This window comes from Grammomys surdaster, unplaced genomic scaffold (assembly GCF_004785775.1).
Source record: "Grammomys surdaster isolate TR1022 unplaced genomic scaffold, NIH_TR_1.0 205, whole genome shotgun sequence".
NCBI lineage: Eukaryota > Metazoa > Chordata > Mammalia > Rodentia > Muridae > Grammomys > Grammomys surdaster.
The window spans coordinates 3,062,691-3,089,777 of NW_021604650.1; the positions used below are offsets into that span (position 1 = coordinate 3,062,691).

Below are 27,087 nucleotides of genomic sequence, written 5' to 3' on the forward strand. Positions count from 1 at the left end.
AGAGAGAGAGAGAGAGAATGTGGCGGCACACACTTTTAATCCCAGTAGGGGGGATCTCTATGAGTTTGAGGTTATCATGAGCTACAAGAGGAGGTCCAGAACAGCCAGGACTACACAGAGAGAACCTGTCTCAATAAAGGAGGAGATGGAGAAGAAGAGGTAGTCTGAGGCTACTATGAGTAGTACTATGAGTATAGCTACTTCTGCCCCATCCTAAGCTACAGGCAACTCTGTCTGAGAGTCAGTCGTGAAAAGCATGTTGCAGTTGGCTAAGCATGGGCAAACACTGATTGATTAATGTTAGACCCACCAAACCTATAAACAGGATCAGCAGTAAGTAGTAGATCCTGAATTTATAAAGAGCTCTGAAAAACTGAGAAAATAAAAGTCAAAACCTTGGGGGACTACAGAGATGGGTTTGTGGTTAAGAACACTTGCTGCCCTTGGAAAGGACCCTGGTTTAATTCTCAGCTCCCACAGGACAGCTCACAACCATCTGTAACTCCAGTTCCAGGGTATTCGATGCCCATTTCTGGCTCCACATGTGTATAGACATACGTCCAAACACCTATACACATGAAACAACTTAAAAAATTTTAAAGATTAAAGAAATCAAAATCTTGAGTAAGAATAAACATGCCATGAAACAGAACAAACTAGAATGAATATAGACCAACATGGATTTATCCTTTTAGAGAATGCTCTTGAGTTTCTTTAAAGGAAAGATGTTACAGAGTTTGTGGCCCCTGGGAAAAGACCACAGACCTAATCCAATCATAACTAACAGATTTACTGAGTAGCTGCCACAAGGATGACCAATCTCTGAGTCAAATTTGACATTGCTGTGAAGGAGAGGTAAGGGGAAGGACTTCAATATCTATACAAGCAAGTAAAACTTATTCTGTTCTGTCAGGCTAAGTGATTAAAGCAACTCAAAACAATCTTTGGGTATCTGTGTAAGTAAGTTACAGAAGCAAAAAAAAAAAAAGCAGTTAGTGATATTATAACAAGTAGATAAGATGGGCAGTGGTGGCGCACGCCTTTAATCCCAGCACTTGGGAGGCAGAGGCAGGCAGATTTCTGAGTTCGAGAGTTCGAGGCTAGCCTGGTCTACAGAGTGAGTTCCAGGACAGCCAGGGCTACACAGAGAAACCCTGTCTTGAAAAACCAAAATAAATAAATAAATAAATAAATAAATAAATAACAAGTAGATAGTCAGGGCTGTACATTTTTGGGTGTGTGGGGGGAGTCACTGAGTCAGGATCATTGGGAACTTCTCCTCCAGGGATTGGAGTCAGAGGCAAATAGCTGGTGGGTACCAAAATGAATGCCTAGCATAAAATGGAGCTTCTTTAGCTATTAACACTACATATAAAAAGATGAAACTGGCTGGGCAGTGGTGGCACACGCCTTTAATCCCAGCACTTGGGAGGCAGAGGCAGGTGGATTTCTGAGTTCGAGGCCAGCCTGGTCTACAGAGTGAGTTCCGGGACAGCCAGGGCTACACAGAGAAACCCTGCCTCGAAAAACCAAACCAAAAAAAAAACAAACAAACAAACAAAAAAAACAGATGAAACTGGGCATCTTGAAGATAAAATACGAAACTCCAAAGCTGTGATGGATCTAGAACGGCATGGGGAATTCCGTGAAGTGGGCTCGGGGCTCGGGGCTCGGGGCTCAGGGCTCGGGGCTCAGGGTGTGTCCTCCTATGCCATCTTAAAAAAACAAAAACAAAAAACAAAACAAAACAAAAAAAACCCAGGGTTTTACCTTATAGCTAGAGTTTAATTTAGAATTCACTATACATCTCAGGCGAACTTCTTGGTAACCCTTCTCCCTTCTTTTTACTTTTATGTTTTGCTAAGTTACCCAGTCTGGTCTTGAACCTATTCTGTAGTCCAGGCAGACATAGGACTTATGAACCTCTCCCTTCAGATGCCTAAGAGGCTAAGGTTACAGCCCTCTGCTACTAGGTCAGACTCTATGTATTAGCTCCATCCCTGCCCCCATTTTTGAGATAGGTTCTCAGTAAGTAGCCAATCCAGGCTGGTCTTCAACTTGTCCATGATTCTCTTGCCTCAGTCTCCCAATTGCTGGGGTCATGGGCATGTGACACCATGTTTAGCTCCAAGATATGACTGTGTGTGTGTGTGTGTGTGTGCATTCACAGGTGTGTACATGCCATAGCACATCTGTAGAGGTCAGAGGATGACTGTTGGGGGTCAGCTTTTGCCTTCTACCTTGTCAAGGTATGGTCACTTTTATTTCTGCCCTCACCTGTCTTTTATTTCTGCCATTGCCTGGTTTGCTCCAAGCCCATTGCTTTTACTTGGGTTCTGGAGACTGAACTTTAGGCTGTTAGACTTGTATAGCTAGTGCTTTTACCTTCTGAAACATTTTCCGAGCTCTAGAGCTAAGACATTTATTCACTCATTTAAGTATTTTTGCAAGACTGGCAGTTGAATCCAAACCTGCATACTAGATAAGTACTCTATCACTGACTGATCTGTAGCTCAAGGCCCCCAAAAGATTCTCCTCCCCCCCCCTTTTAGAGACAGAGTCTCTCTACATAGCCCTGGCTGTCCTGGAACTCAGTGTATAAAGAAGGCTAGACTTGAACTCATAAAAATCCATCTGCCTCTGCCTCCCTAGGGCTGTGACTAAAATTTTATACTCAATAGACTTGGCCCTAAGATATTCTTTGATGTACTTAAATATGTTGATATCCGTGATGGCTGTTCTTAGATGTCAACCTGCATACCTCCGGAATTAACTAAAACCCCCAAATTACTGGGCGCACATGTGAGGAATTTTGCCTAATTAAATCATTTGAAATGGGAAGATCCACTTCTAATCTGGATCTTGGATGTGGGAAGACATATCTTCAATGCAGTTCTTTTCAGGTGGGTAGATCTATCCCAAATCTGGGCCACACCTTCTTCTGGCAGCCTATAAAAAGGACATGAGAGAAGGAAGCTTTTCTCTTTGCCTGCTCGCCTTCACTCTCACAAAAACATTCCTTCACTGTCCTTAGAGCCTATTTCTTTGGGATTCTGATGTATGCTGAAGACCCGCTCAGACGTCCAGCCTCATGGACTGAACAACAACTGGATTCTTAGAACTTCCATTGGTATATAGCCACTGTTCTATTAGCTGGAGGCTAGTTGTTGGACATCCTGTAAATTTTTGTAATAAATTTTTGTCTGTCTGTCTGTCTGTCTATTATTTACTTACCTATATCTATATGTAGATAGACATAAATATATAAATTTATTCTCTAAGTTTTGTTCCTTTTGAGCACCCTGACTAATACAGTAGAAAGTTATAAAAACTTAACTAATCATTAACAAAAAAAAATTACAGCTAGCCAGACAGCAGTGGCACACACCTTTAATCCTAGCACTTGGGAGCAGAAGCAGGAGGATCTCCAAGTTTAAGGCCAGCCTGGTCTACAGAGTAAGTTCCAGGTCAGCCAGGGCTACACACAGAGAAACTGTCTTGAAAAAAAAAAAAAGGAGGGGGGGGGGGGGGGGGGGGGGTGGGGTGGGGCTGGAGAGATGGCTCAGTAATGAAGAACACTAGCTTCCAGAGGTCCTGAGTTCAATTCCATTTCCCAGCAACCACATGGTGGCTCACAACCATCTGTAATGGGATCCGATGCCCTCTTCTGATGTGTTTGAAGACAGCAACAGTGTACTCATACATAAGATAAATAAATAAATATATATTTTTTAAAAAAGTAAAAATAAAAATAAAAAATACAGCCAATTGCTATCCTCCCTCCCAGAAGTGGGAGGTAAGTCCCTGCTGGTGGAAAAGACATGAAGGGCTCCTTCCTGAGGACCAGCTTTCGTGTTGTGCTAGAAGAATTCATTCAAGCTTCCAAAGGAGGGAGGCAACCAACAGTCTTATCCACTATGACACTTACACTTCAGGCATGGCATGATAGCCCTAAGGGTGCAGTGATGGCATGTGTACCTTGGTGATAACCAAAGGCCCTCTAATTAGACTTAAGGCCCACTGAACAGAGGCAAACCATGCCAGGATTTGAAAACTTGGCTGGCTATGCACGGCTAGTGAAGTCACAGATCTTGGAGGAGAATTTACAACCATTACTTTACTAAATCAGCATAATCCCTAACAACAAATGAGACATTTGTCTTTATGCCCACAGATAGTGTAGTCTGAACCCCTCATCAAGGAAACTTCTCTTTGTGAGACAGATAGGAATACAGAAGTCATAACCAATAAAACTGTAGAGTAGTGTAGAGATGTATTCCAATGGATACATTTACAAAACACTTCCCAGGGCTGGTGAGATAGCTCAGCGGTTAAGAGCACTGACTGCTCTTTCAGAGGTCCTGAGTTCAATTCCCAGCAACCACATGGTGGCTTACAACCATCTGTAATGGAATCTGATGCCCTCTTCTGGTGTGTCTGAAGACAGCTAGCTACAGTGTACTCATATACATAAAATAAATAAATCTTTTATTAAAAAAAAAAAAACACTCCCCAACCTAAGGCTCAGGGAAGAGGGAATAAAAGATTGTAAAAGCCAGAAAGAAGATCAGAGTATTCTCTGTGAGACTGTCTTCTAGTAAACTCAGAAACCACACTCATAAAGCTCACCACCATGACTCTCTAAACAAACTGAACAAGGACAACGCTAATAGACAGGTCAAAGTAAATAGAAGAAAGCCCACAAGGCCTCAGCCCTACATTAAAAAAAAAAAAACCCGAAAATGAAGGGATGCTGAGAGTGGGATAAATAGTCTTTTCCAGGGAAAAACACACCAACTGGTTGTCTATTACTAAATTGTCAGCTCTGAAAACATGTGCCCTCCCCAGCCTTGAGCAGTCTGAAGAGACCTTGCCTGCCGAACTGCACCGGACCTTAACACCTAGGTGAGTCCTGCTGCTTTGTTTACACTTGCAACTTCCAGGGAGAACTGTGAAGAGACTGCCCGCTGAGCCTGCTTTGCAGCTGAAACAAAGGATGGGCTTGGGCGGGCTTTCCCTATGTATTACAAGAGCTGAACATTAAACTTGGAGCTTTGATCAGAAAACTTTGTCGTAGCTTCATGCTTCTTTCGCCTCTCCGTCCTTTTTCATTTCCAGCCCCCCTTTCATGTGGACTCAGTTCATCTGTGGCTGCAGGTGGCTACAAAAACATAGATAACATTATTCAGCAAGGTGTGGTGGTGTATGCTTTTAATTCCAGCACTTGAGAAGCAGAGGCAGAGGCAGGAAGGTCTCTGTGAATTTGAATTTGGCCTGCACTACATAGCCAGTTTCAGGATAGCCAGAATTGTATAATAGAGAGGCCCAGTCTCAAAAATAAACAATAAAACAAATAAAAAAAATAACATGCCGGGCGGTGGTGGCGCACGCCTTTAATCCCAACACTTGGGAGGCAGAGGCAGGCGGATTTCTAAGTAGAGAGTTCGAGGCTAGCCTGGTCTACAGAGTGAGTTCCAGGTCAGCCAGGGCTACACAGAGAAATCCTGTTTCGAAAAACCAAACCAAAAAAAAAAAAAAAAAAACAAACCACAAACAAACATAATATGGACCAAGCAGATTATATTTAGGAATATACATGTACATGCAAATAAACATGTAATAATAATAGTCAAATAAGATGCTTTTTTGAAAGAAAGTAAGGAATGGTTTATGGGAGTGTTTGGAGGAAGGAAAAGGAGGGGAGAAATGTAAATATAGTATAATCTCAAAAATAAGAAATAAAAAGTAAGCACACATAATGAAAGGTTTCATTATGATATCCTTAACCAAAAAAATGTAGGAAGTGGAGGTAATAGCATGAACCTTTGATCCTAGCACTCAGGAGGCAGAGACAGACTGCAACTCTGAGGCTAGCCTGGTCTACATGATGAGTTCCAGACTAGTCAGGGATACATAGTGAAACACTGTCAAAAAAATGGGGGAGGACAAAAGACATTGATATTTTACAGAAATGGAAAGCTTTTAAACACAGGAAATATGACAATTCAGGGCTGGAGGACAGCTCAGCTGGTACAGGGCTGCCATGCAAACATGAAGACCTGAGTGTAATCTACAGCACTTGTCTAAAAGCTGGGCACGGGCACGGGCACGGGCACGGGGACGGGGACGGGGACGGGCAGGGACAGCTGGAAGACTGAACGTCATCGACTGGGTGGGCTTCAGGCCAAGGAGAGACTCTGTCCAAGAAACAAAATGGAGGACCTAGAATTGGCCTCTTGTCTCCACATATGTCCACAACATACCTGCACACACACACATAGAAGTGGTGTGTATGTGTGTGTATAAATGAGTTGTGCTCATGGAGAACAAAAAACAATTTGTGGGAATTATTTTTCTCCTTCCACCCATGTAGGTCCTGGGGATTCAACTTAGGTCATCAGCCTCTCTCTCTCTCTCTCTATCCTGCCCCCTCTCTCTCTACACACACGCACACACACACACACACACACAAACACACATTCAATATATAATATAGCTGCTTCATTTTCTAGCCCAGGCTGGCCTAGAACTCTCTACATAGTCCACTGCTTCAGTCTTTTGCCAGCTATAGTATTCTTCTGTGTGTATATTTTATTTATTTAATTAGTCCCTTGTTACTGGACATTTGAGCCAAAGCAATGTTCTAAAAATCACATGCAGGGATTTAATATGTTCAACTCTCTAATTAAGACCTTTTTTTTTTTTTTTTTTGGTTTTTCGAGACAGGGTTTCTTTGTGTAGCCCTGGCTGTCCTGGAACTCACTCTGTAGACCAGGCTGGCCTCAAACTCAGAAATCTGCCTGCCTCTGCCTCCCAAGTGCTGGGATTAAAGGTGTGCGCCACCACCGCCCGGTTCTAATTAAGTCCTAAAGATAGAAAGTATAATTATTTTTGAGACATGACCTCATTATGTAACCCTGAATGGCCTAGAACTTGTTACATAGACACAGAGGTCTACCTGCCATATATATATTGAACAAACTTGGGGTACTTAAGAAAACAGGTATACCACTTTCCAACTGGTGTAGCTGTAAATACTTGCACACATAATGCATACATGCATGCTTCCTACCTGCATAGGCTGTTTCTGAAACAGTGTCTACAATGGCCTATCAGACCTCACATAGTCTAGTTTGCCCTTTGGCATCTTTTTTTTTAAAAGACATATTTGTAAAGACTTATTTGTGTGTGTGTGTGTGTGTGTGTGTGTGTGTGTGTGTGTGTGTGTATGCTATCATGAACTTATGAGCATTGTGTGGATGCCTGATACCCAAGAAAGCCAGAGGTCATTGGATCCCAAGAACTGGAGTTACATGAGGTTGTCTGATGTGCCGTCTGATGTGCTAGGACCTGAACTTGGGTTCTGTGGAAGAGCAGTAAGTGTTCATAACTGCTGAGCCATCTCTCCAGATCTGCCTTTTGCTACCTTCAGTAGCCTTTTCTGGTCCATCTCTTCCTAATATCTACTGGCTCAGGTCACCTGCTGTTCCTGGAGCATCATTGAGCATCACTGATTTGAAGTCAGTTCCTCAGAAGTCAGGAAAGTTCTCCCAGATGTCTGTATGCTTTGCTTTTTCGTCTTCTGCCTTTGCACGCATCTTGTCCTCTGAGTGAGGCCTACACTCACCACCTTAATTAAAAGGTGCTCACCTTTAGTGTCCCCTTCCCTTACCATTTTTCTTTTTCCCACAGTACTCACAACCATCCAACATTGTATTATTCTGTGTGCTTAGTGCCATATTTGTGGCCTGTTTATTCCAAGAGGAATGTGAACAAAAGAGAGGCCATCTTTATTTCACTCACTGATGGCATCATCCTTAATATGGTTAACTTGACAGGGTCTAAAAATCACCTAAGAGACAAGTCTCTGAACATGTCCAATGGAGTGTCTAGATTAGATTGGAGTGGAGGGGACAATGCTAAATGTGGTAGCATTGTTCCATTGATGAGAGTCCTAGATTGCATGAAGACAAGGAAGATAGGCTGGCCATGGTGGCTCACACCTTTAATCCCAACACTCAGGAGGCAGAGGCAGGAGGATCTTTGTGAGTTTGAGTCCAGCCTGGTCTGTATAGTCAGTTTCAGGATAGCCAGGGCTACATAGTGAAACCCTGTCTCAAAAAAAATGAAGAAGGAGAAGAAAAAGAAAAAGGGAAACAAGAAGAGGAGGAGGAAGAAGAGGAGGAGGAGGAGGAGGGGAGCTTGCCCACATTCTGCATTCCCCTTTCTCTACAGATGGAATGTGACCAACCATATCCTGTGCCTGTCATCATACCTTCCCCTCCATGGTGGACGGTATTCCCTGGAACTGAGGATAAAACAAACCTTTCCTTTTGTAAATTGACTTTTTTTTTTGGTTCAGGTATTTTGTCACAGCAACAAGAAAAACAAGTCAAGGCCAGGTGTGATGGTACACACCTTCAATAATTCTAGCACTCAGGAGGCAGAGGGGGTCAGACAGAGCTTTGTGAGTTTGAGCCCAGCCTGGTCTACTATATAGTGAGACCCTGTCCAAAACAAAACTCAACCAACCAAACAAAAAACAAACAAAAAGAACAAGGAAGAGGGCTGGAGACACGGCTCAGTGGTTAAGAGCACTGACTGCTCTTCCAGAGGTCCTGAGTTCAATTCCCAGCAACCACATGGTGGCTTACAACCATCTGTAATGGAATCCAATGACCTCTTCTGGTGTGTCTGAAGACAGCGACAGTGTACTCACATATATAAAAGATAAATAAATAATCCTAAAAAAAAAAAGGAATGAAGAGGAAAGCAACATACAGTTTGAGCATTTAACACCTTATAGGTGCCAAAACAGTTGTTTTGCAAGGAAGGAAACTAGGGGTTGGAGGTAGGAAAGAAACTTGCTTTTTGTCTTTTTCTTATTTTTAATTGTGTGTTTGAGCAATATGTTCAGGTGCCCACAGAGGCCAGGAGTGTCAGGTGCTGGAGTTACAAGTGGTTGCCAGCCACCAATATGGGTGCCGAGAATCCAACTCGAGCTCTCTACAAGAGCAGTATGTCTTCTTAACTACTAGGCTATCTCTACAGCCCTGGAAACTTACTCTTCAGTATATACCTTGATATACCAAGTGATTTTATTAACAGGTAAAAATCTAATAAAGAACGTTTCAGTCCTGCCAACAATGTGTAAGCACTAGAAGTGACAGCATGGACCCAGTTCCTCACAGAGAAGTTAGGTGACTTACCATAAGTCATGCAGGCAGGATTTACATATGTCTGTTAATTTTAGAGCCCTAGCAATCAAGTATTATGCTAATTGGGCCTAAACAAGAGTGATTTGGAGCTCTAATCAGCCAATTCAATGTAGTCAGATAGTCACTATTTTTTAAAAGATCACGGCTTGCTTTGTCTGCGTCTATTAAAGCCAACTCCAAGAGACCATCTGATATGGGATTTTGGTTGTATTGTGCAGGATGGCTGACATATATGGGAATACCAAGCTTGGAGATCCTTTTATTTAGAATATCAAGAAAACAAATCTCAATCTCTTGCGAAGATAATCTATATTTCTTCCAAAGCCATTGAGAGGTCTATGTGAGCATTTGGGGGTGAGGAAGGGTTTTGGGGCACTTGGCCCCCTTATCGAGTAGTGGGAGTATTCCCAGGGGCTATTAAAGCCTGGCTGCTGCTCCGTGTGAACATGGACGATTGGCGGAAGGTTTTCTGGGCCCGGATCAGATTGCGAATCCGCCGCTGCTGCTGGAGCCAGTAGAGCATCTCCACTTTGTCCTGCTTCATCTTCTTCAGATAGCTCCGCCCCTTGAAGGTCACTGGCTCCCCAAAGACTGACTCTATCTTTTCCAGTAGGGAAATCAAAGAAGATTCCATTCGATTAAGCTTCCTTTGGAGATAGCTACGGAACCGATTCTCCTCCAGGAATCGATTCACCAACAAATCAGGCTTTTGGAAGAAGCGATTGGGGTCGGAGGCTTGTCGCTCAAACCACTCCAGCCTCCCTAGCAACAACTCTCGCTTTTGAATGGGCTTCAGGACCCGCTCCCAAGCCCTGATCAATGCTGGTAGCTGCTGCAGGCGTGCATTGGAGCTGTACTTAATGACCATGTCTAGCCGACTCTGTTCAGGGACTTCCAACATGACCCATAGTCGTTCTAGACGCTGCTGCAGGTTGTAGATGTGGTCTTTCCCAGGTCCTGAGCCATCCTGTATCACTGAGCTCCAATCCCATTCTCCTGGTACAAATTTTACGTCTTCATCTTGCTGCATGGGAGGGAGGTTCTGAATCTCTAGGGACTCTTGGACAGGGACTGATATCTCCACAGGAGCTTCTTCTTCATACATTTGGAAGATGACATGGAGGAAATCCGACTCCTGAGAGGCAAGGTACTTGAAGTAGTCTTCCGAAGACACAGAGGGTTTCATCCAGTTCATCCATATACCCTTGTTTGGTCGCTTGTCCCAGCTTTTGTGCCTTTGGAATAATGTGAGAGAAGGCATCTTCTCAGGGAACAGCTGTTGAGCGCTTGCTCTTCTAGTTGTTCCAAGCAGACTATGGTTGATGGTTGGCATAATTTTATCATGGTGTAAAAAAGATGAGGCCAAGTAGGAGGACCAATCTTTTTCTGCTGAAGGCTCAACTTGGGGTCCTTCCTCAAAAGAGAAATGACTAGTAGAGACTCTGCTCATCAATTCTTTGTATACCTCTTTGGTGGTGTTCCCAACAAGACGATCAGCATCCATTTCTTTAATGGCTTTACAATCCAGTTCCCCAGTCAGATGGTTGTATAGGACTCCAGCCCCCTCGACGTGGAAAGAGTCAGAAAAACATCTTTCAGAGAGTTGCACAGTAGCTACCTGCACTATGACTTGTTCCTGTACCTTCAAAGTAACAGTGACTGGCTGTGGGTGAAGTGGAGTGATTCGTGGTGGTTGGAGATCCCACTTACCAGAGGCTTCTTCCTCCTGCAGGCTCTTCAGCATTTGCTGCAGTTCCTCCATGTGGTGCTGGGCAGTTAGGCGCCGAGTAAGGACGCCGAGGAGGGGGGGCAGGCCGGAGTCCAGCAGAGAGTAGCGACTCCACTCCATTGTCATGATCTTCATCTTCTGCTTCAGATCCTCAGCCACTATGTCCCGGAATGGCAGTGGTTTACTCTCTGAAGCCAAGATCAGTGGGGTTTGGGGATGAGGGGGGAGAGGAAGAAGGCCCAACTCATCTGCCAGACTCCACCCTTCACGAAGACAGGGCATGGACTGGCCCCTTTGGAGCCAGGAATGGACTGGTGAGGTGGGGAAGTGGGGAATCTCACTGCTGAGAGGATGATGGGTAGGCAGTGGTACCGTCTGTGAGGCTCTCGCTTCAATTTCTCTTTCCTTTATCATGGCGGGCATCCAGAGGAGCTGCTGTCTACTCTTCAGCTGGGGGATGGATTTCAACTCTTTCACTGGATCAGGTTCCGGCTCACTGGGAAAATCATATGGGCGGCTGAGTTGGACAAGGTAGTTCAGGTTGAGGCTAGAGCATGGCACTTGGTCCAAGCCAGTGCTGTGAGGCCAGGGGATTGGACAGAGCTTGAAAGTCCCAGGGGGACAGGTGGGGGGACGCACCTTGACTATGCCTCCCTGGGTATGCTTTAAATTCAGCAGGGTCTGAAAATCAGCCAGCAGGTAGCGATAGACATCGGGACTGGTGAGGAAGACTGTGCAATCCCTGGCAAGGTTGACTGCCAACCGGCTGAGGGTGGCTGATTCAGTGAAGACCCTTCTAGAGGTCGGCAGGGTCACCAGCAGATGCAGGTAGCGTACGAAGAGCTGCTCACTACAGATCAGCACGTAAGACTCCAGCCGCTTCCGCAGCTTCTGGTTGTTTTCGTAGTTCAGAATGGGTTCTATAGGAGGTTCTCGCCAGTTGCACTTCAGCTCCTCTAGGATAACCTCGGTGAGACGAAGTCGGTCCTTGGCAGTTACCCGTGCTGCCCGCCCGCTGCTTGCTAGCCGCTTGGACACCTGGCGGCACAGCGGCCCCACTTTCAGCTTCACCAGCGGGATGGATTGCAAAGCCGTGGCATCTTGATAGGTGCGCTTCGGAGGCTCTGGAGGCTTCGCCTTGCTGGGGAAGAGCGACAGCGGACTCAGCAACCAGTGATAAATCGGCTTGAGGTCAGCTTCCTGACTCTGTGGCTCCATCTTTACCAGGTGGTTCCTGCTGAGCTGGTAGAGAACGCCAAATGGTTACTAAGGAAACGACATCAATGCGCCTGCGCGGCCGGTAGCCAATACCGGTCCGCTCAAAGACCTGGGCCTAGCGAGCGCACGCGCCAAGGAGGTGGAGCAAAGGGCGGCCCCCGAGGCTCCGCCCATCCCACGAAGCAGAGTTGTGTTGGTCTCTGGACCCTGCGGGTTGTGCGGCCCAGGCGGGTGACTACAGCCAGGATGGCTTCGAAATCGGGGGACGGTGGAACTGTGTGTGCAGTGAGTGAAAACTTCATGTGGAACCTCGCATAGCTTCAGCCCCTGGGGTGGTCGTTATCTTGGGAAGCCAGGAAAGAGCAGGCTCCTGGGAAGGTGAAATTCCGGGGTTAGGATAGCGATGCCCCTCATAGAGAGAGTGTAGGAGGGTGAGACTACTATCCTGGAATGCTCATGAGATAATCAAGAAGGAATTTGAAGAGAAGTCATGTGCAGTGTGTGCTTAGAGACATACAGGAGGTGGCGAATCCGGATCATGCCTGACATGTACCTGGGCCTTGCTTCCCTTACAGCTGGAGTTTAAAGTGCAGATGAGTTGTCAAAGCTGTGTGGACGCTGTGCACAAGACCCTGACAGGGGTGGCAGGTAAGAGCAGAATAAATCTTTCTGGGGTCAGCCCAGCGGTTTGTGTTTATTGGTATTCCCATTGTACAAATGCAGAAAGAACGAAAGGAAGTTTCTCAGAGTCCCAGAGACGCGGGGGCAGAGCCTAGAGTACAGGCCTCAAGCTTGCCTAGCCAGAGCTTTCTTCTAGTACTAACTGCCTGTCCAGCTGCTGAACATCATGGAGCTAGCCAGCGTATAGAGCACCTCCTACCAAGGCGTTCTGGGGCGGACACTTGAGGTCTTGCTTGGGAAACAGCACAGTTCTGAGAAAGCAAGCAGCATCCCTGGCCCAATTCAGAAAGTTTAAGCCAGGGATTCTGCAGGTGACCTGGCTTTTGCTTGCTTTTTTTTTTTTTTTTTATTCTGTTAAATGTTCATTCAACCTTTCAGCTAGTATAGATTAGACACTGGGGCTTCTGAGGAAAAATGTTTACTCTTGTGCTTAGGTAAAGATCATATAAGCTTTGCAAAAGGAGCATTCATAGAACACTTCACTGGGAAGCCATTGTGGAAATGGGAAGGAAGGAGCTAAGAGTCTAATAATTTCACAGATGCACGTTGGAGTTAGATCTGTTTACATTCAGATGCCCTCTTTGCCACACACTAGCATGATTTCATGCTTATTTTCGTTTGTTTGTTTGTTTGTTTGTTTGTTTTCGAGACAGGGTTTCTCTGTATAGCCTGGAACTCACTCTGTAGACCAGGCTGGCCTCGAACTCAGAAATCCGGCTGCCTCTGCCTCCCAAGTGCTAGGATTAAAGGCGTGCGCCACCACCGCCCGGCTCGTGCTTATTTTCTATGCTTCTGTTTCTGCAGTGTGTGAGCAGTGTTCATAACCCAGTGTTGTCATGAGGAGTCAGTTAGTTGATGCAAGTCTTGAGCATGTAGTGAGAGCCCACTCAATTTCAGGGGATTGTAAGAGGAAAGAGGAAAAACGCTTACAGACAAAGGTGATGTTTTAGGAGGGAGATTGGGGAAACTGATTGTTTTGTGTTTTGTTTTATTTTGTTTTGAGATAAGATCTCTTTACATAGCCCTGGCTTTCCTGGAACTCACTATGTAGACCAGGCTGGCCTGCAGTTCACAGAGATCTGGTTACCTTTCCCCCCAAGTGCTGAGATGAAAGGTGTGCGCCACTACAATCGACCTGAAACTATTATTTGATTTATTATTAGTGAATGTGTGTATGATGGGTCTTGGGGAGGGGCTGTGCATATGGAGGTCGAGAACAACTTCAAAGTTTGTTCTCTGCTTCCAGCTGTCAGTTGTGTGGCAAGAACAGTTCACCTGGGGCTAGAGAGATGACTCAGCAGTTGAGAGCATTAACTGTTCTTCCAGAGGTCCTGAGTTCAATTCCTAGCAATCACATGGTGGCTCACAACCATCTGTAATGGGATCTGATGCCCTCTTCTGGTGTGTATGTATTCATATACATTAACTAAATAAATAAATAAACAAACAAATCTTTAAAAAAAATAGCACCAAAAAAAAAAACCCCAACAAAGTCAAAAAATAAAAAACAAAAAGCAAAACCAGCAGAACAGTTCACCCGTTAAGCCATCTGCCTGGCTTGGAATGAATCCTTTTTTTAAGGTTTATTTTTAAAATTTGCTTTATTTTATATGTACGGGTGTTTTGCTTGCATGTGTCTGTGCACCATGTGTGTGCCAGGGGCTAGGAAGATGGCTGAGTCAGTAAGAGAGATAACTGCATCACTGTGAGAGTCTGGTACAGAGTCCCAGCACCTGTGTAAACGCCAGACTGCTGTAGCAGCCCACCGTAGTCCCAGCCCTCGGGAGATAGACATAGGGGTCCCAGGGCAAGCTGGCTAGCTAGACTAGCCAAATCAGTGAGCTCTGGGTTCAAGTGACAGAACCTGCCTCAAAAGGTAGTGAGCAATTAAGGAAGACAGGTGGATGCCATACGTACCTGCACGAGTATATGCCCCCACACTCAGGAACACGCATGCATATATGCATGCATACTACACACATATACACACCAAAAAAATCACCTTGGCTCCTATGTGGAACTACTAAAACAGCAGTTCTCAACCTGCCTGGATCAAGAAGACCCCTTTGGGGTTTGCCTAAGACTATTGTAAAACACAGATATTTACATTATGATTCATAACGGTAGCAAAATTACAGTTACAAAGTAGCAATAAAAATAATTTTTTGGAGGGTCACCACAATATGGAACACTGTATTAAAGGATCACAGCGTTAGGAAGCTTGGGAACCACTGGACTAAAGCAAGAAAACAGGGAGTTCATAGATAGGGTTCATGAGCAGGCTAAGGAAAGAGGTGTCTAAGATAAGTGCTGAGGCCTGAGTGTGTTTTGCACACATAGCAGAGACGGTTCCCTTATGGTCTGGCCTGCGCATAGCATGGATTCCCAGACCCAAGATCTCCCAGGAGGAGCTGATTCTGTGCTCTGGATGTGGGAGGGCCAGAGCAGAAGGATCCTTGTGACTATCTCCTTTAGAATTCCTGACCTCACTCTGAACCAGAAGGAGGTGGGACTTCCAGCAGGACAGCAGGTCTGTTTTGCAGGTGGATATTGGAGTATAGCCAAGCCAACCTCTAGTGAGTGCTCAGCGGAGAAAAAGCAGAGCATGCAGTTACTGTAGGGCAAACATGAAGGGCTTCAGGGAAAGCTCCTCTTTACTGAGGTCTTGGGCAACTCTGTCCCTCAGTATATTCTGTAAACTGCTCTCCTGCTCAGCTAGAAGAAAGCCAAGTTAATTTCATTTACTGAGACCAGAAAACATGGTTATCTGAAGTCTCCTTTTGGTGACTAAGAAGCCCAAGGAATCCTTGAAATTGCTCTGTGTCCAACCAAAGTCCCACCTGTCTGTTTCTCCAGCAAGAATGCTCCTTGGTAAAACTTTGGCTGGAATATGTTACTTTTAGTGGAATGGCTTCAACTCCATTAGATCTTCACTTACCATTCCAAAACACTGTTTAAACAAACCTGGCTTCAATAATATGTTCCTTCAGTGCCCTGAAAGCTGTAATGGGCTTGTAATCCTAGCCACTCTAGAGGCTGAGATAGAAAGGGTGTGAATTCAAGACCAACTTGAATTACAAATTGAGACCATGTTTCAAAAAAGGTATGTGTAGTTGAGAGATGGTTCAGTGGTTAAGAGTGCTACTGCTCTCGCAGAGAACCTGTTTGGTTTCCAGATCCATGTCAGGTGGCACAGTTACTTGAAACTTTAACTTCAGGTGATTTGATACCCTCTTATAGACTCCACAGGCATCTGCACTCGCATATACACCCCCCAACATACACATAAATATGTAATTAAAAATAAAATAAGCCTAGGTGCTAGAGAGATGGCTCAAGAGTTAGGAGCATTGGCTGCTCTTCCAAAGGATCCAGGTTCCATTTCTGGCACTCTGGCTCTTAACTGTCTGTAACTCAAGTTCCAAGGGATCTGATGCTTTCTTCCGGTCTCCACAGGCACCAGGCTTATGTGATGCACAGACATATGTGCAGGCACAACACCGGCATCCATAAAATTAATAAAAGTTAAAAAGATTTATTAAAAGTCATAATTCAGAATAATATGGCATTAGTTATATAAAAATCTTTCCGTGAGAATGTAAGAATTATCTCATAGAATTACACACACTGAGGTGACTTCAGGGATTTCAAGGGTAATAGGACTCTATTGGCACTTTGATCTGACACACTTACTTTAAATTTGACTTCTGTGGACCACACATAATTCCAGTCCTAATGAGTTGACAGCCTAGTGAGGGAAACAATGAAGTGTAATCAGAGCAGAGTGAGTGCTCAGCTCTAGAGCAAGGACAGTAGACAATGTGTGTGGGGGTCGGGGACCCCCAGGAAGTGTGGGCTAGGTCTTCCTACCATGAGTAGAAGGCTTTGGTTAATTGTTTTTGCTCTGTAGCTAGGCTGCCTGGACTGAGTTCCAGTTCTGCAGCCTATAGATTTTCCATACATTTCTTCATTGTTCTATGCCTTGATGTCCTTATCTGTAAAACAGATAAATTCCCAAGGTTACCCTGAACATGAAATGGAACAATCCAGGTAAAGCACACCAAAAAGGGCTCAATGGGCTGGAGAGATGGCTCAGCAGTAAAGAGCACTGGCTGCTCTTGGAGAAGACCTGGCTTTGGTTTCTAGCACCCACATGACGACTCATGATGGTTCAGGGAATCCTAACTAAGACAGGATCCAATGTCCTGTCAGGGTCACCGCAGGCACTGCATGCAAATGGTGCACATACACATAGGTAGACAAAGCACTCATCCACATAATCAATAAATCTTAAAGAAAAAAGAGACCTTAGTTTATGGCACATGCTCACTGTCAGCTCTTAGGATGGGAGCCATGGTCTTCCTTAATGTGAGTAATAGCTTGATTGTGCCAAAACTCACATGCTATAAAAGTCACCAATTTGAAGAATATGGTTCAGTTAATTCATTCACTGAGCTGTACAGCCATGTCCTCTATTTGTTGTATACTCATTACCTTATAAAGAAATCCCATATCGTCTACCACCTTCCTGTTCCTCCACCTGTCCTCTAATCCATTTCCTGTCTACAGATTTGCCTATCTTGGACATTTCATACAAGTGCTATTATATAATACATGTAGCCACTTCTGCTGCTTTCATGTAGCAGAATGGTCCTGTCTGTGCTGCAGTATGTGTTTGTGCTTCACATCTTGTCATGCAGTTAATGGACATTTGGGTAGTGTCCACCTTTCGGCTGTCACAAATAATGTTAATGTAGCTAGCCCACTTTTAAAATTTCTTTATTTACTTACTGAGTTGGGGGCACACATGCTGCAGCATGTATGTGGAGGGCAGAGGACAACTTCGTGGAATCAGTTCTCTTCTTCCAACTTTATGTAAGTTCCAGGTTACCCTACTTTTATAACAAAATTTTTTAAGAAGAATATTCCATGTTTCACAAGTCTGAGGTGATGGTACATGCCTGTAATCCTAGAACTTAGAAATCTGAAGGAGAAGAATTCACCTCAGGTTCAAAGCTGACCTGGGTTAAATATTGAATTCCAGACCAGCTTTGGCTACAGAGTGAGACCCTGCCTCAAAAAAGTAAAGTATCTGGCGTGTAATAAAAACTCAAAAGAAGGAGTGCAGCTCAGTGATAGAGCACTTGCCAAGTATGTGAGAGGCCTTGAGTTTCATTCCTCCTCCTCTCTCTCTCCCCCCACCCCCGCCATATGACTCACAAAAATACCACACCCAAATTTTTAATACTAGAAGGAAGCTTCTAGGTTTACCTCTGGCCATATGAAGCTTTGTAGAAATGGGGATAGGAAAACGCTGTGCTACCAACATGTGATGCCAGCCCTCTGCTGACCCCTCCCCTCTGTCTCTGCCAGGTGTTCAGAATGTGGATATTCAGTTGGAGAACCAGATGGTGTTGGTACAGACCACTCTGCCCAGCCAGGAGGTGCAAGCGCTCCTGGAAAGTACAGGGAGGCAGGCTGTACTCAAGGGCATGGGCAGCAGCCAGTTACGTAAGTGACTGCTTATAGTCTTGGTCTTGGGCCTTGGAGTTGAAGGTCTGGAGTAAGAACTGGTATTAATCTAACCATAGGAGTCTCAGGACTAGGCTGGATTGGCTTTGGGGAGTTTTGAAAGTTATGTGAGATTCTTTCCCTGCTCTTCCTAAGCCACTGAAAGGAATGGATGTTGATCCCTCTGAACAAGAGTTAAGGCCACTACCCAAATTCTTTTAGTCAAAGTAAGTAAGCTTCCCCCCCCCCCACCCCCGTTAGACAGAGCTATCTCCTTAAAGCAGGGTTTGAGAAAATAGCATTGAACATAGGGAAACGTGGGGCTTATATAGCCAAACAAAACAAAACAAAAACCAACCAAACAAAACAACCCTATATGGCTAGGAGGTTTCTAAGAGGTTTTGGTAACTTGGCAGAACATCCCAAAATTATCTGCCAGAGCATCTTATCTGATCAGGAAGGAGGTTAGGGTGTGGGAACATGAAAATATGTCAAGACATGGTTAAACCCAAGTTTTACAGAGAAAAGGAATGAACTTCTTTTGACCTTGTAACCAGATGGCTTTTAATCTAACAATGATATCTGGCTGGTCTGTTAAGGGCTGGGTGAGATGGAAAGACAGCGAGCATTTCTACCTTGCAGAGAATCTGGGAGCAGCAGTGGCCATTCTGGAGGGCTGTGGCACCATACAGGGGGTGGTCCGCTTCCTACAGCTATCCTCTGAGCTCTGTCTGATTGAGGGGACCATCGATGGCCTGGAACCTGGGCTACATGGACTCCATGTCCATCAGTATGGGGACCTTACAGGGGATTGCAATAGGTAAGTCATCCTTAACATCCCTGTATTGTCTTCAGCTACACACTTTAACATTCTGTCCTCACAAGTACTCTCATGGGGTGCATATACACAGGTCCGGTGTACATATTAGAAAGCTGAGGCTTCCAGATGTTAAGTAGCATATCAAAGGCTTCAGAGGATGTAATTCAACATCTGAGATACAGGGTGACTCCTAGACACAGGGAAGGAAGGGGCCCTGTGTCTAGTGGTGTCTTCTGTAAAATGATTGGTTGTTTATGCCTCTGCATCTCCTGAAGCAGAAACTCACAGAAGACACAATCCATGTGCTTAGTTTCCATGTTTTTTTGCCTTAACCCTGGCACAGAATAGGTCTGTTTGTTGAATAAAGGAATGAGTGAATAAATGAATAAAGAACGAAGGTAGTCAGAGAAGAGGGTCTAGACATGATTATTTGGATACCTATCTGCTACTTTTCATCCTTAGCTGTGGGGACCATTTTAACCCTGATGGAGCATCTCATGGGGGTCCTCAGGACACTGATCGGGTAAGTGTAGGTTTGGGCTGGGTTTGGGCATAGAGAGAATCCAGGGACTCAGAGGTAAGCAGTCAGTTCTTGGGCCTTGCACTGTGATTGCTTTATATGTGGGTCTTTCCTTGCATCTGATATTGATTAGCTTAGCAATTTTACTTGATAAGTCTTGTGATCAGGGCCCTAGGGATATAATACTGCACACCCCAGTGCCTGTCCTGAGGAAACTCAGTCTAGCAGGCAAATTCCATGGTTATGTAGAAAGATACTCTTGGCAGGGACCCTTGGGGCTCCTTCCTTTTCTAGTTTTCTTCATTCTTTGTTCCCTCTGTTCCTTCTTCCCTCAGCCCTTTCCTTTTTTGAACTAGGCATGGAGCCTAAGGCTGCACACATGCTAGACAAGTACTCTGCATCTGAGCTGCGTTTCCAGCAACACCGAGGTTTCATTTTTTCACCATAGAAATCTTTTCCTGTCTTCAGGGAGTTCCTGCCACATTAGTGGTCTTTGTCTTTAGTGAGTAGTACATCTGTGTCATTAATTATTCAATTGCCTGATTGAGCAGGAAGTTCAAAGTGGAGCACAGAGGTCATGGTGGAGGACAGTTCACATAATGGTAGCCAGAAAACAGAGAAAAAGGTCACAGGAAGAGGACAGGCAAAATATGGCCCTCAAGGACATTTCCCTATGGATCTATTTCCTCTAACAAAGCCCCACCTCCTTCCCTTCACCATCTCCCAGTAATGCCAACACATCATGAATTCATCAAGGGATTAATCCATCAATTATGTCAAAGCCTTCATGGTTTACACATCTAGACATGTGCTTTACAAATCTCCTAGGTATTTGTCAGTTCAATCAAATTGATAGTTAAAATTAGCCTTCACAAGAACATTGCTTTCTTGCTCAGAGATTTTATGTTCCTTAGTGCTCTTGTAAGGCCTCTCTCAGGGGAGTGCTTCCCTCCCTGTACTTGGAGTTAAGCCTAAGTTCTGGTTCTGAAAGCTAGAGAAAACATAGTTCCTTCTTAGATCCTCTCAGCACTCCAGAGTTTGTCTTAACTGTCTATCATTTTGTTTGTTTGTTTGAGATAGTATCTCAGGTAGCCCAGGCTGGCCTCAAAATCATTACATAACCAAGGATGGCCTTGGAGTTTTGGTTTTCCTTTCTCTACCTCTCAAATGTTGAAATGACAGACATGAGTCACTGTGTCCTGCTTTCTGTCTTGATGCCAGTTTACAACTTCCTGGGACAAAATTAGTGGAACCATGGTACAGGCTGTGTAACAGTTTGAACATTCCTATCTGCAGGCCCCAGATCAAGCATTCTGAACTCTGAGACACTATTAGGAGTGCTCAACCCATAAAGTATACGGAAATGTTCTAGAATTGTGGGGCTAAAGATGGCTTGGTGCTTGAGAGTGCTTGCTTGTCTTTCAGAAATGAATTCAGTTCCCAGCCATGTTGGGTGGCTCGCAATTGGCTGTAATTCCAGATCCAAGGGATCCAACACCACTTCTGACTTCCACAGGCACCTATACACAGGCACCTATACACAGGCACCTATACACACACAATGTGGTACACACAAATATCTAGAAATATAGACATATGAAGAAAATAAAAAGAAATCTGTAGAGCTGGGCGTCATGGTGCACACTTTAAATCCTAGCATTTGGGAGGCAAAGGAAAACAGAGTTTGTGAGTTTGAACCTAGCCTGGTCTACACAGTTCTAGGCCAACCAATGATATATAGTGAGAACTTGTCTCAAAAAATTTTTTTAAAGAAAATACTCTAGAATAAAACAGAACAAAGCATCACTGCCAACAAAGTGCACAGAAATAAGACATGCTGGTGTTGAATATTTCACAGCCTGTGTGTGTGTCCTTCCTTCCTTCCTTTGTGATTTTTTGAGACAGAGTTTCTCTATGTAGTCCTGACTGTGCTGGAACTTGCTCTGTAGACTAGGCTGGCCTCAAACTCAATGATCTGCTTGCCTCTGCCTCCTTAGTGCTGGCATTAAAGGAGTGTGCCACCACTGCTCAGTGCTTGTGTGATTCTTTTTTTTAAATTTAAATCAATTTATTTATTTATTTATATCCCAAACACTGCCCCCCCTTCCTGGTCTCCCAACCACAGAGTTCCTTCCCCCTCCTTTTCTCTGAGAGTGTGCTCCCTCCCTGTATCTCCCTCCCTTGGCACATCAAGTTTCTGCCAGATTAGGCACATCCTCTCCTACTGAAACTAGACAAGGCATCTCTGTTGGGGAATAATGGAAACCACAGTCAGTCTACAGCTTTAGGGAGAGTCTCTGCTCCAGTTGTTGGGGGACCCACATGGAGACTGAGCCACATGTCTGCTACACATGTGCTGAGGGCCTTGTTCCAGCCTGTGTGTGCTATTTGGATGGTGGCTCAGTCTCTGAACACTCCCAAGGGTCCAGGTCAGTTGACTCTGTTGGTCTTCCTGTGGGGTTCCTGTCCCCTGCCTATGTTTCATAATGCATCTAACTCATGTTTTAGGCTTTTAACAGCTCTGTCCTTTTCTAATGGTCAAAGTCCCCCCTTTCTGCTCTGAGGTGGGATAGACTGTTCTTTTGACTGGTCCGTTGCACAGTGCCATGCTTCTATTCAATATGTAAGTGATACTGTCTTGAATTTAATGCCATTAATATTGGGGCATAAAGTGACAGTTTTATTATTGTCGGGGTCTGGGAATTGCCACTCAAACCGTCCGAACACCGATCCCAGTTAAGCAAGAGTAGTTCATTGAACATGCTGTTCACCCAGGTCCATGAGAAGGGAAACCTAATTGTGGCACTAATCTGTGCTCAGGGCAAGCTTTTTATAGGAAAAGCCAGCATCAAAAGTTAGAACTCAAGCAGTGAAGTGCTACAACATTTTTGGTTAACTAGACAAAAATATTATCAGCTAACCTTTAAGCTGATTGGTCCTGAGTGAGGTAGACAGATGGTGAAACAGGGAATTTCAGAACGTTGAGATACCAGGGTACAAGTGGTTCAACCATAACTCTTTGGCTTATTAGTAGCATTATTCAATGTCAGAGTAATAACTATGAACTTAATTTCACCTTGTGAGGAACATGGAGACTGAATACAAAATGGCTACAGTTATGTGAAAAGGAGCAGGCCTCAACAATTATCTCCTAGTTTTTCTGGAACAACTACCTGGGTGCCTATGGCTCAGTCCCTTGGAGTTTGAATTGTTATGGAGTTCAACATGGGAAAGATCTGTTTCCCCAATGGCATTGGCAGTTGGCAGTGTTGCTGTTGGCAGGCCTTGGGTCCTTGGCTAGACAGCAGTCTTTTGCTATGTGAGCCTCTCCCTAGAGCAGCTCACCACACATAAGCTGGTGTCTCCAGGACACAAGAGAATAAGAATGCATCTAACATGGAAGAAAGGTTCATGCTATAACCTATTCCAAGAAATGATACTTGCTCCAGTCCACACAGAAGTGAGTAAGTCACACAGAATGTGAATACAGGGAGGGCGTCCATAGGCTTTCTGCCTCCTTGGGTTTTGAAGGGTGATGATGAGCTCTGTATGTGGACAAGGCTGAGTCAGATTGGCAGCTTTGGCAGAGGAAACCATCTTGGTCACAACAGAGCAGAAATGTTCCTAAAAGGCAGAAGGTTGCCTTGGGACTTATGTCCTCACCTTCACACCCTACTTGGGACAGGGGATCAGAAGTGACCAAGGAAACAAACCAAAGCGGATTGTCCCAGTTATAGCAACACATGCCTGTAGTTATAGCATTTGGGAGGTAGAGACAGGAAGATTAGGAGTTTAAGGCCAGTCTTGGTTACATAGCAAATTCAAGGCTACTCAGGGTTATATGTGACCTTGTCTCAAAAAAAAAAAAAAAAAAAAAAAAACCCGACACAACAAACAACCCTCCCAAGAAGGAAAACAGGCGATCAAGGCATTTGTTGCCAGGCCTGACAACCTGAGTTTGACCCCAGCAACCTACATGACAGATGAAGAGAACTGTCTCCTGTAAACTGTTGTCTGAGTTCCATATGCTCATGTCTGAGTGTATGTAAACATGTGTAGACACACACACACATACACACACACTAAATAAAAAGTAAGTACATGAATAAAGGTAAAAATAAAAAACCAAAAATTTATGTCTGCAGTCTATTTGTAGAGCATATATGCGTGGCATGTATAAGACTCTAAGATTATTTGATGTTTTAAACCATTTGAATCATCTCTCCAGAAGAGACAGTAAGAAATGAGCAAGAAAGTAAAAAATGCAGCACAGGATTAGCAAGTTTCTTCTTCACCCAGATGGCATTAGGGTCACCGTGGGAAATGACATCCAAGCCCGGCTATGCTTGCATAGTCACTAACAGTGAGTGTCTCAGGTCCCATCCATCTCACCTCCTTTATTTCTCTGAAGCATCAAGGAGACCTGCCATGCTCAATGTGAAACCCTCTTGGTTCCCCAGGACCCAAGAGTATAGGCTGGACCCAGCATCCTGTAGACATGAAGGCCTCTGACCAGGTCTACTTGCTGTGTGTTTAGGGGAGGGATTGAAAAGGCTGCCTTCCCTAATTCCCTTTCAAGATCATGCCTTCAGTCACTCTGCCTGGCTTGTTCTTCAACCCCAGAAACAGTTGGCAAGCTCCCTGTCATCTTTACCACCTTCGGCTCTCTACCATTTAAGTCTTAGCATACAGCATTGTGACAAAAAACAAAAAATAAATCAACAACAACAACCCAGGTGCCAGCTGTATCAGCTGTGCTTAGAGACAAGATGAAGTTGAAGCCAAATTTCTGTTTGTTGTTGTTTCTTGAGACAGGGTTTCTCTGTGTAGCCTTGGCTGTCCTGGAACTCACTCTGTAGACCAGGTTGGCCTCAACTCAGTCTGTAGACCAGGTTGTCCTCAAACTCCAGAGAGCTGTGTGCCTCCCAGTGCTGGGATTAAAGGCGTGTGCGGCTATGACTGCAGAAGGCACTAACGTTCTTTACTGCTCAGCAGTGAGATTGTGGGAACCGGCTCATCCTAGGCCAGGCATTTGTGTCTGCTCGTGAATCCAGTTGGGAATGTTTGATTTGTACAGGTGTAGGTTTCTGAAGCTCACTACTTGGGTCCTGTCACCTCAAAACTCATTATCAGTTTCCTCACTCTATTCTCTAACTGACCTCTGTTTCGTATTGAAGGCTCTTAAAAGTAGGGCGTTGTGTATAATGCTCACTGTACCTGGCAGAATGTCTTACATTGGGAATGTGTATATGTGTATGTACACACACACACACACACACACACACACACACACACACACACACCAGAGGTTGACTTTGGTTATCTTTCTCTATTGCTCTTCATTTTAATTTTTTTTTGAGACAGAGTCTCTTCATTGAAACCAAAGCTTGTTGTTTTCACTAGACTTGCTCACCAGTGTGAGCCCCCAGGACCTTTCTCTGCACCCCTGGCACTGGGATTATGGGCATGCACCTCCATGCTAAACTTCCACCTGGTTGTGGGAATGTGGGCTCTGGCACCTATACTTTCATGACATCCATTGAGCCATCTCCCCAGCCCTAAGGGTTTTTCTTGTTGTTTTTACCTTCATGGGAGAAGTAGGCAAAGCCATCTCTTTGCCCACCCTCTCGTATTTCTCTCCTCTTGTTCCCTGAGGCTGAGAGTTAGAAAAGTTAATGCTCCCCCTGTGATGTTAAGAAAAGCTAAATGTGGGGCTGGAGAGATGGCTCAGCGGTTAAGATCACTGACTGCTCTTCCAGAGGTCCTGAGTTCAATTTCCAGCAACCACATGGTGGCTCACAACCATCTGTAATGGGATCTGATGCCCTCTTCTGGTGTGTGTCTGAGGAGAGCAACGGTGTACTCACATACATAAAATAAATAAATAAATCTTGAAAGAAAGAAAGAAAGAAGGAAAGAAGGAAAGAAAGAAAAAAAAGCTAAATGTAGGCAGCCTAAGCCTCAGGGAACGGAGGCTGGCCTAGGGCTCCTGCGGTTCTTCGAAGTGTGGTGGCTTTCTGCCCAGGATCTCACTCCTAGGAAAGGGAATATCTGGTGATCTCTTGAGTCTGTAACTTTTTCTTTCCGCTATGGGGTCTCATTTCAGCACCGGGGAGATCTGGGCAATGTCCAGGCTGAAGCTAGTGGCCGAGCTACCTTCCGGATAGAGGATAAACAGCTGAAGGTAACATGGGAAGCCTGTGGGGGCCCTCCTGGGAGGACAGTGGAGACCAGGCTGGTGTTTCTCCTCAAAGGTGTGGGATGTGATTGGCCGCAGCCTGGTTGTCGATGAGGGAGAAGATGACCTGGGTCGGGGAGGCCATCCCTTATCCAAGATCACAGGGAATTCTGGGAAGAGGTGAGTTATGGCACCCCCAGCAAGAGGCAGTGATATGCCAGTGGGGCACATGCAACCCCGAGGGGGCCTAGAGGCGCCCTATGCTGACCATAATGCATCACTCCATAGGTTGGCCTGTGGCATCATTGCACGGTCTGCTGGCCTTTTCCAGAATCCCAAGCAGATCTGCTCCTGTGATGGCCTCACCATCTGGGAGGAGCGAGGCCGGCCCATTGCTGGTCAAGGCCGAAAGGACTCAGCCCAAACCCCTGCTCACCTCTGAACAGAGAGAGCCTCATGTCAGGTTATTCGTTCCTTCTAGCTGAACATCTTTCAGAGGGAGCCATGGGCCCTTGCTTGTACAGGCCTAAGTATAGGGCAGATAGGCGTTGTATCCTTAACAAATTAAATTCTTACTTTCACATGGCATTCTGTGTTTCTGCGTCTCTGTGTCCTTTAATGGGCTTGGTGAGTAGAGTCTCTCTGCTGTCTGTATCCAGAGCTACTCCTTGGCTTTGGTACCAAATGAACTTTAAGTCCACATATATCCTGAGTATTCCTCATCCTATTTGGAGTCACAATATAGGGCCATACCAGTCACATGTCTGTGTGTGATCTCCCTGGGTCCCTCACTATTAATGAACTAAAAGAACTCTTGACCTTCCCTGGGCCCCATGTCTCCAAGAAATCAGGGATCTAGGATAAGGTTCTATGGAACTATTAGAGGAAGCCACAGTGGCCCTTTTTTCTCTCTCTTGTCAACTGAGTATCAGAAAAAAGCCAGGCCAAGAAGACAGAGGAATGAGGTAGATGCCCAGAGAGAACCTTAGTACTGCTGCAAAGTTCTGGCTACCCTGGTATCCCTAAATTGGGTCACCATATAGCCAGCTGCTTCCTGTCCTGAGATTCAAGAAGTACACTTATGTCCCCCTGCAATACATGCCCTTTCCTTTTTAAAAACTTAGTATGTCTTGAGTTGATTTCTTTCTTTCTTTGTGTGTGTGTGTGTGTGTGTGTGTGTGTGTGTGTGTGTGTGTGTGTGTGTGTGTGTGT

General features: G+C 44.9%; 2 protein-coding genes across 2 annotated transcripts; one reads left to right on the top strand and one right to left on the bottom strand.

Moving 5' to 3' along the window:
- Positions 1–9,510: 9,510 nt before the first annotated feature.
- Ccdc87 (coiled-coil domain containing 87) lies at positions 9,511–12,203 on the bottom strand. The gene has a single exon (XM_028771297.1). The coding sequence runs from the start codon at positions 12,163–12,165 to the stop codon at positions 9,604–9,606; it is 2,562 nt and encodes an 853-aa protein (XP_028627130.1). The 5' UTR covers positions 12,166–12,203; the 3' UTR covers positions 9,511–9,603.
- A 121-nt stretch (positions 12,204–12,324) lies between these two features.
- Positions 12,325–26,463, top strand: Ccs (copper chaperone for superoxide dismutase). Its single transcript, XM_028771237.1, has 8 exons — positions 12,325–12,450; positions 12,741–12,813; positions 18,220–18,357; positions 19,000–19,177; positions 19,640–19,700; positions 25,804–25,881; positions 25,952–26,055; positions 26,164–26,463. Exons 1-8 carry the CDS (start codon positions 12,412–12,414, stop codon positions 26,315–26,317), a joined length of 825 nt encoding a protein of 274 aa, XP_028627070.1. The 5' UTR covers positions 12,325–12,411; the 3' UTR covers positions 26,318–26,463.
- The last annotated feature ends 624 nt before the right edge of the window (positions 26,464–27,087 follow it).

What these genes read in the sequence shown, in the direction of transcription:
- Ccdc87 (XM_028771297.1), bottom strand. Translation starts at nt 12,165, where the DNA reads ATGGAGCCACAGAGTCAGGAAGCTGACCTCAAGCCGATTTATCACTGG.
- Ccs (XM_028771237.1), top strand. Translation starts at nt 12,412, where the DNA reads ATGGCTTCGAAATCGGGGGACGGTGGAACTGTGTGTGCA. An exon ending in GACCCTGACAGGGGTGGCAG is followed by an intron (nt 12,814 to 18,219) that starts GTAAGAGCAGAA and finishes TGTCTCTGCCAG; the next exon opens with GTGTTCAGAATGTGGATATT. An exon ending in GTCCTCAGGACACTGATCGG is followed by an intron (nt 19,701 to 25,803) that starts GTAAGTGTAGGT and finishes GTCTCATTTCAG; the next exon opens with CACCGGGGAGATCTGGGCAA.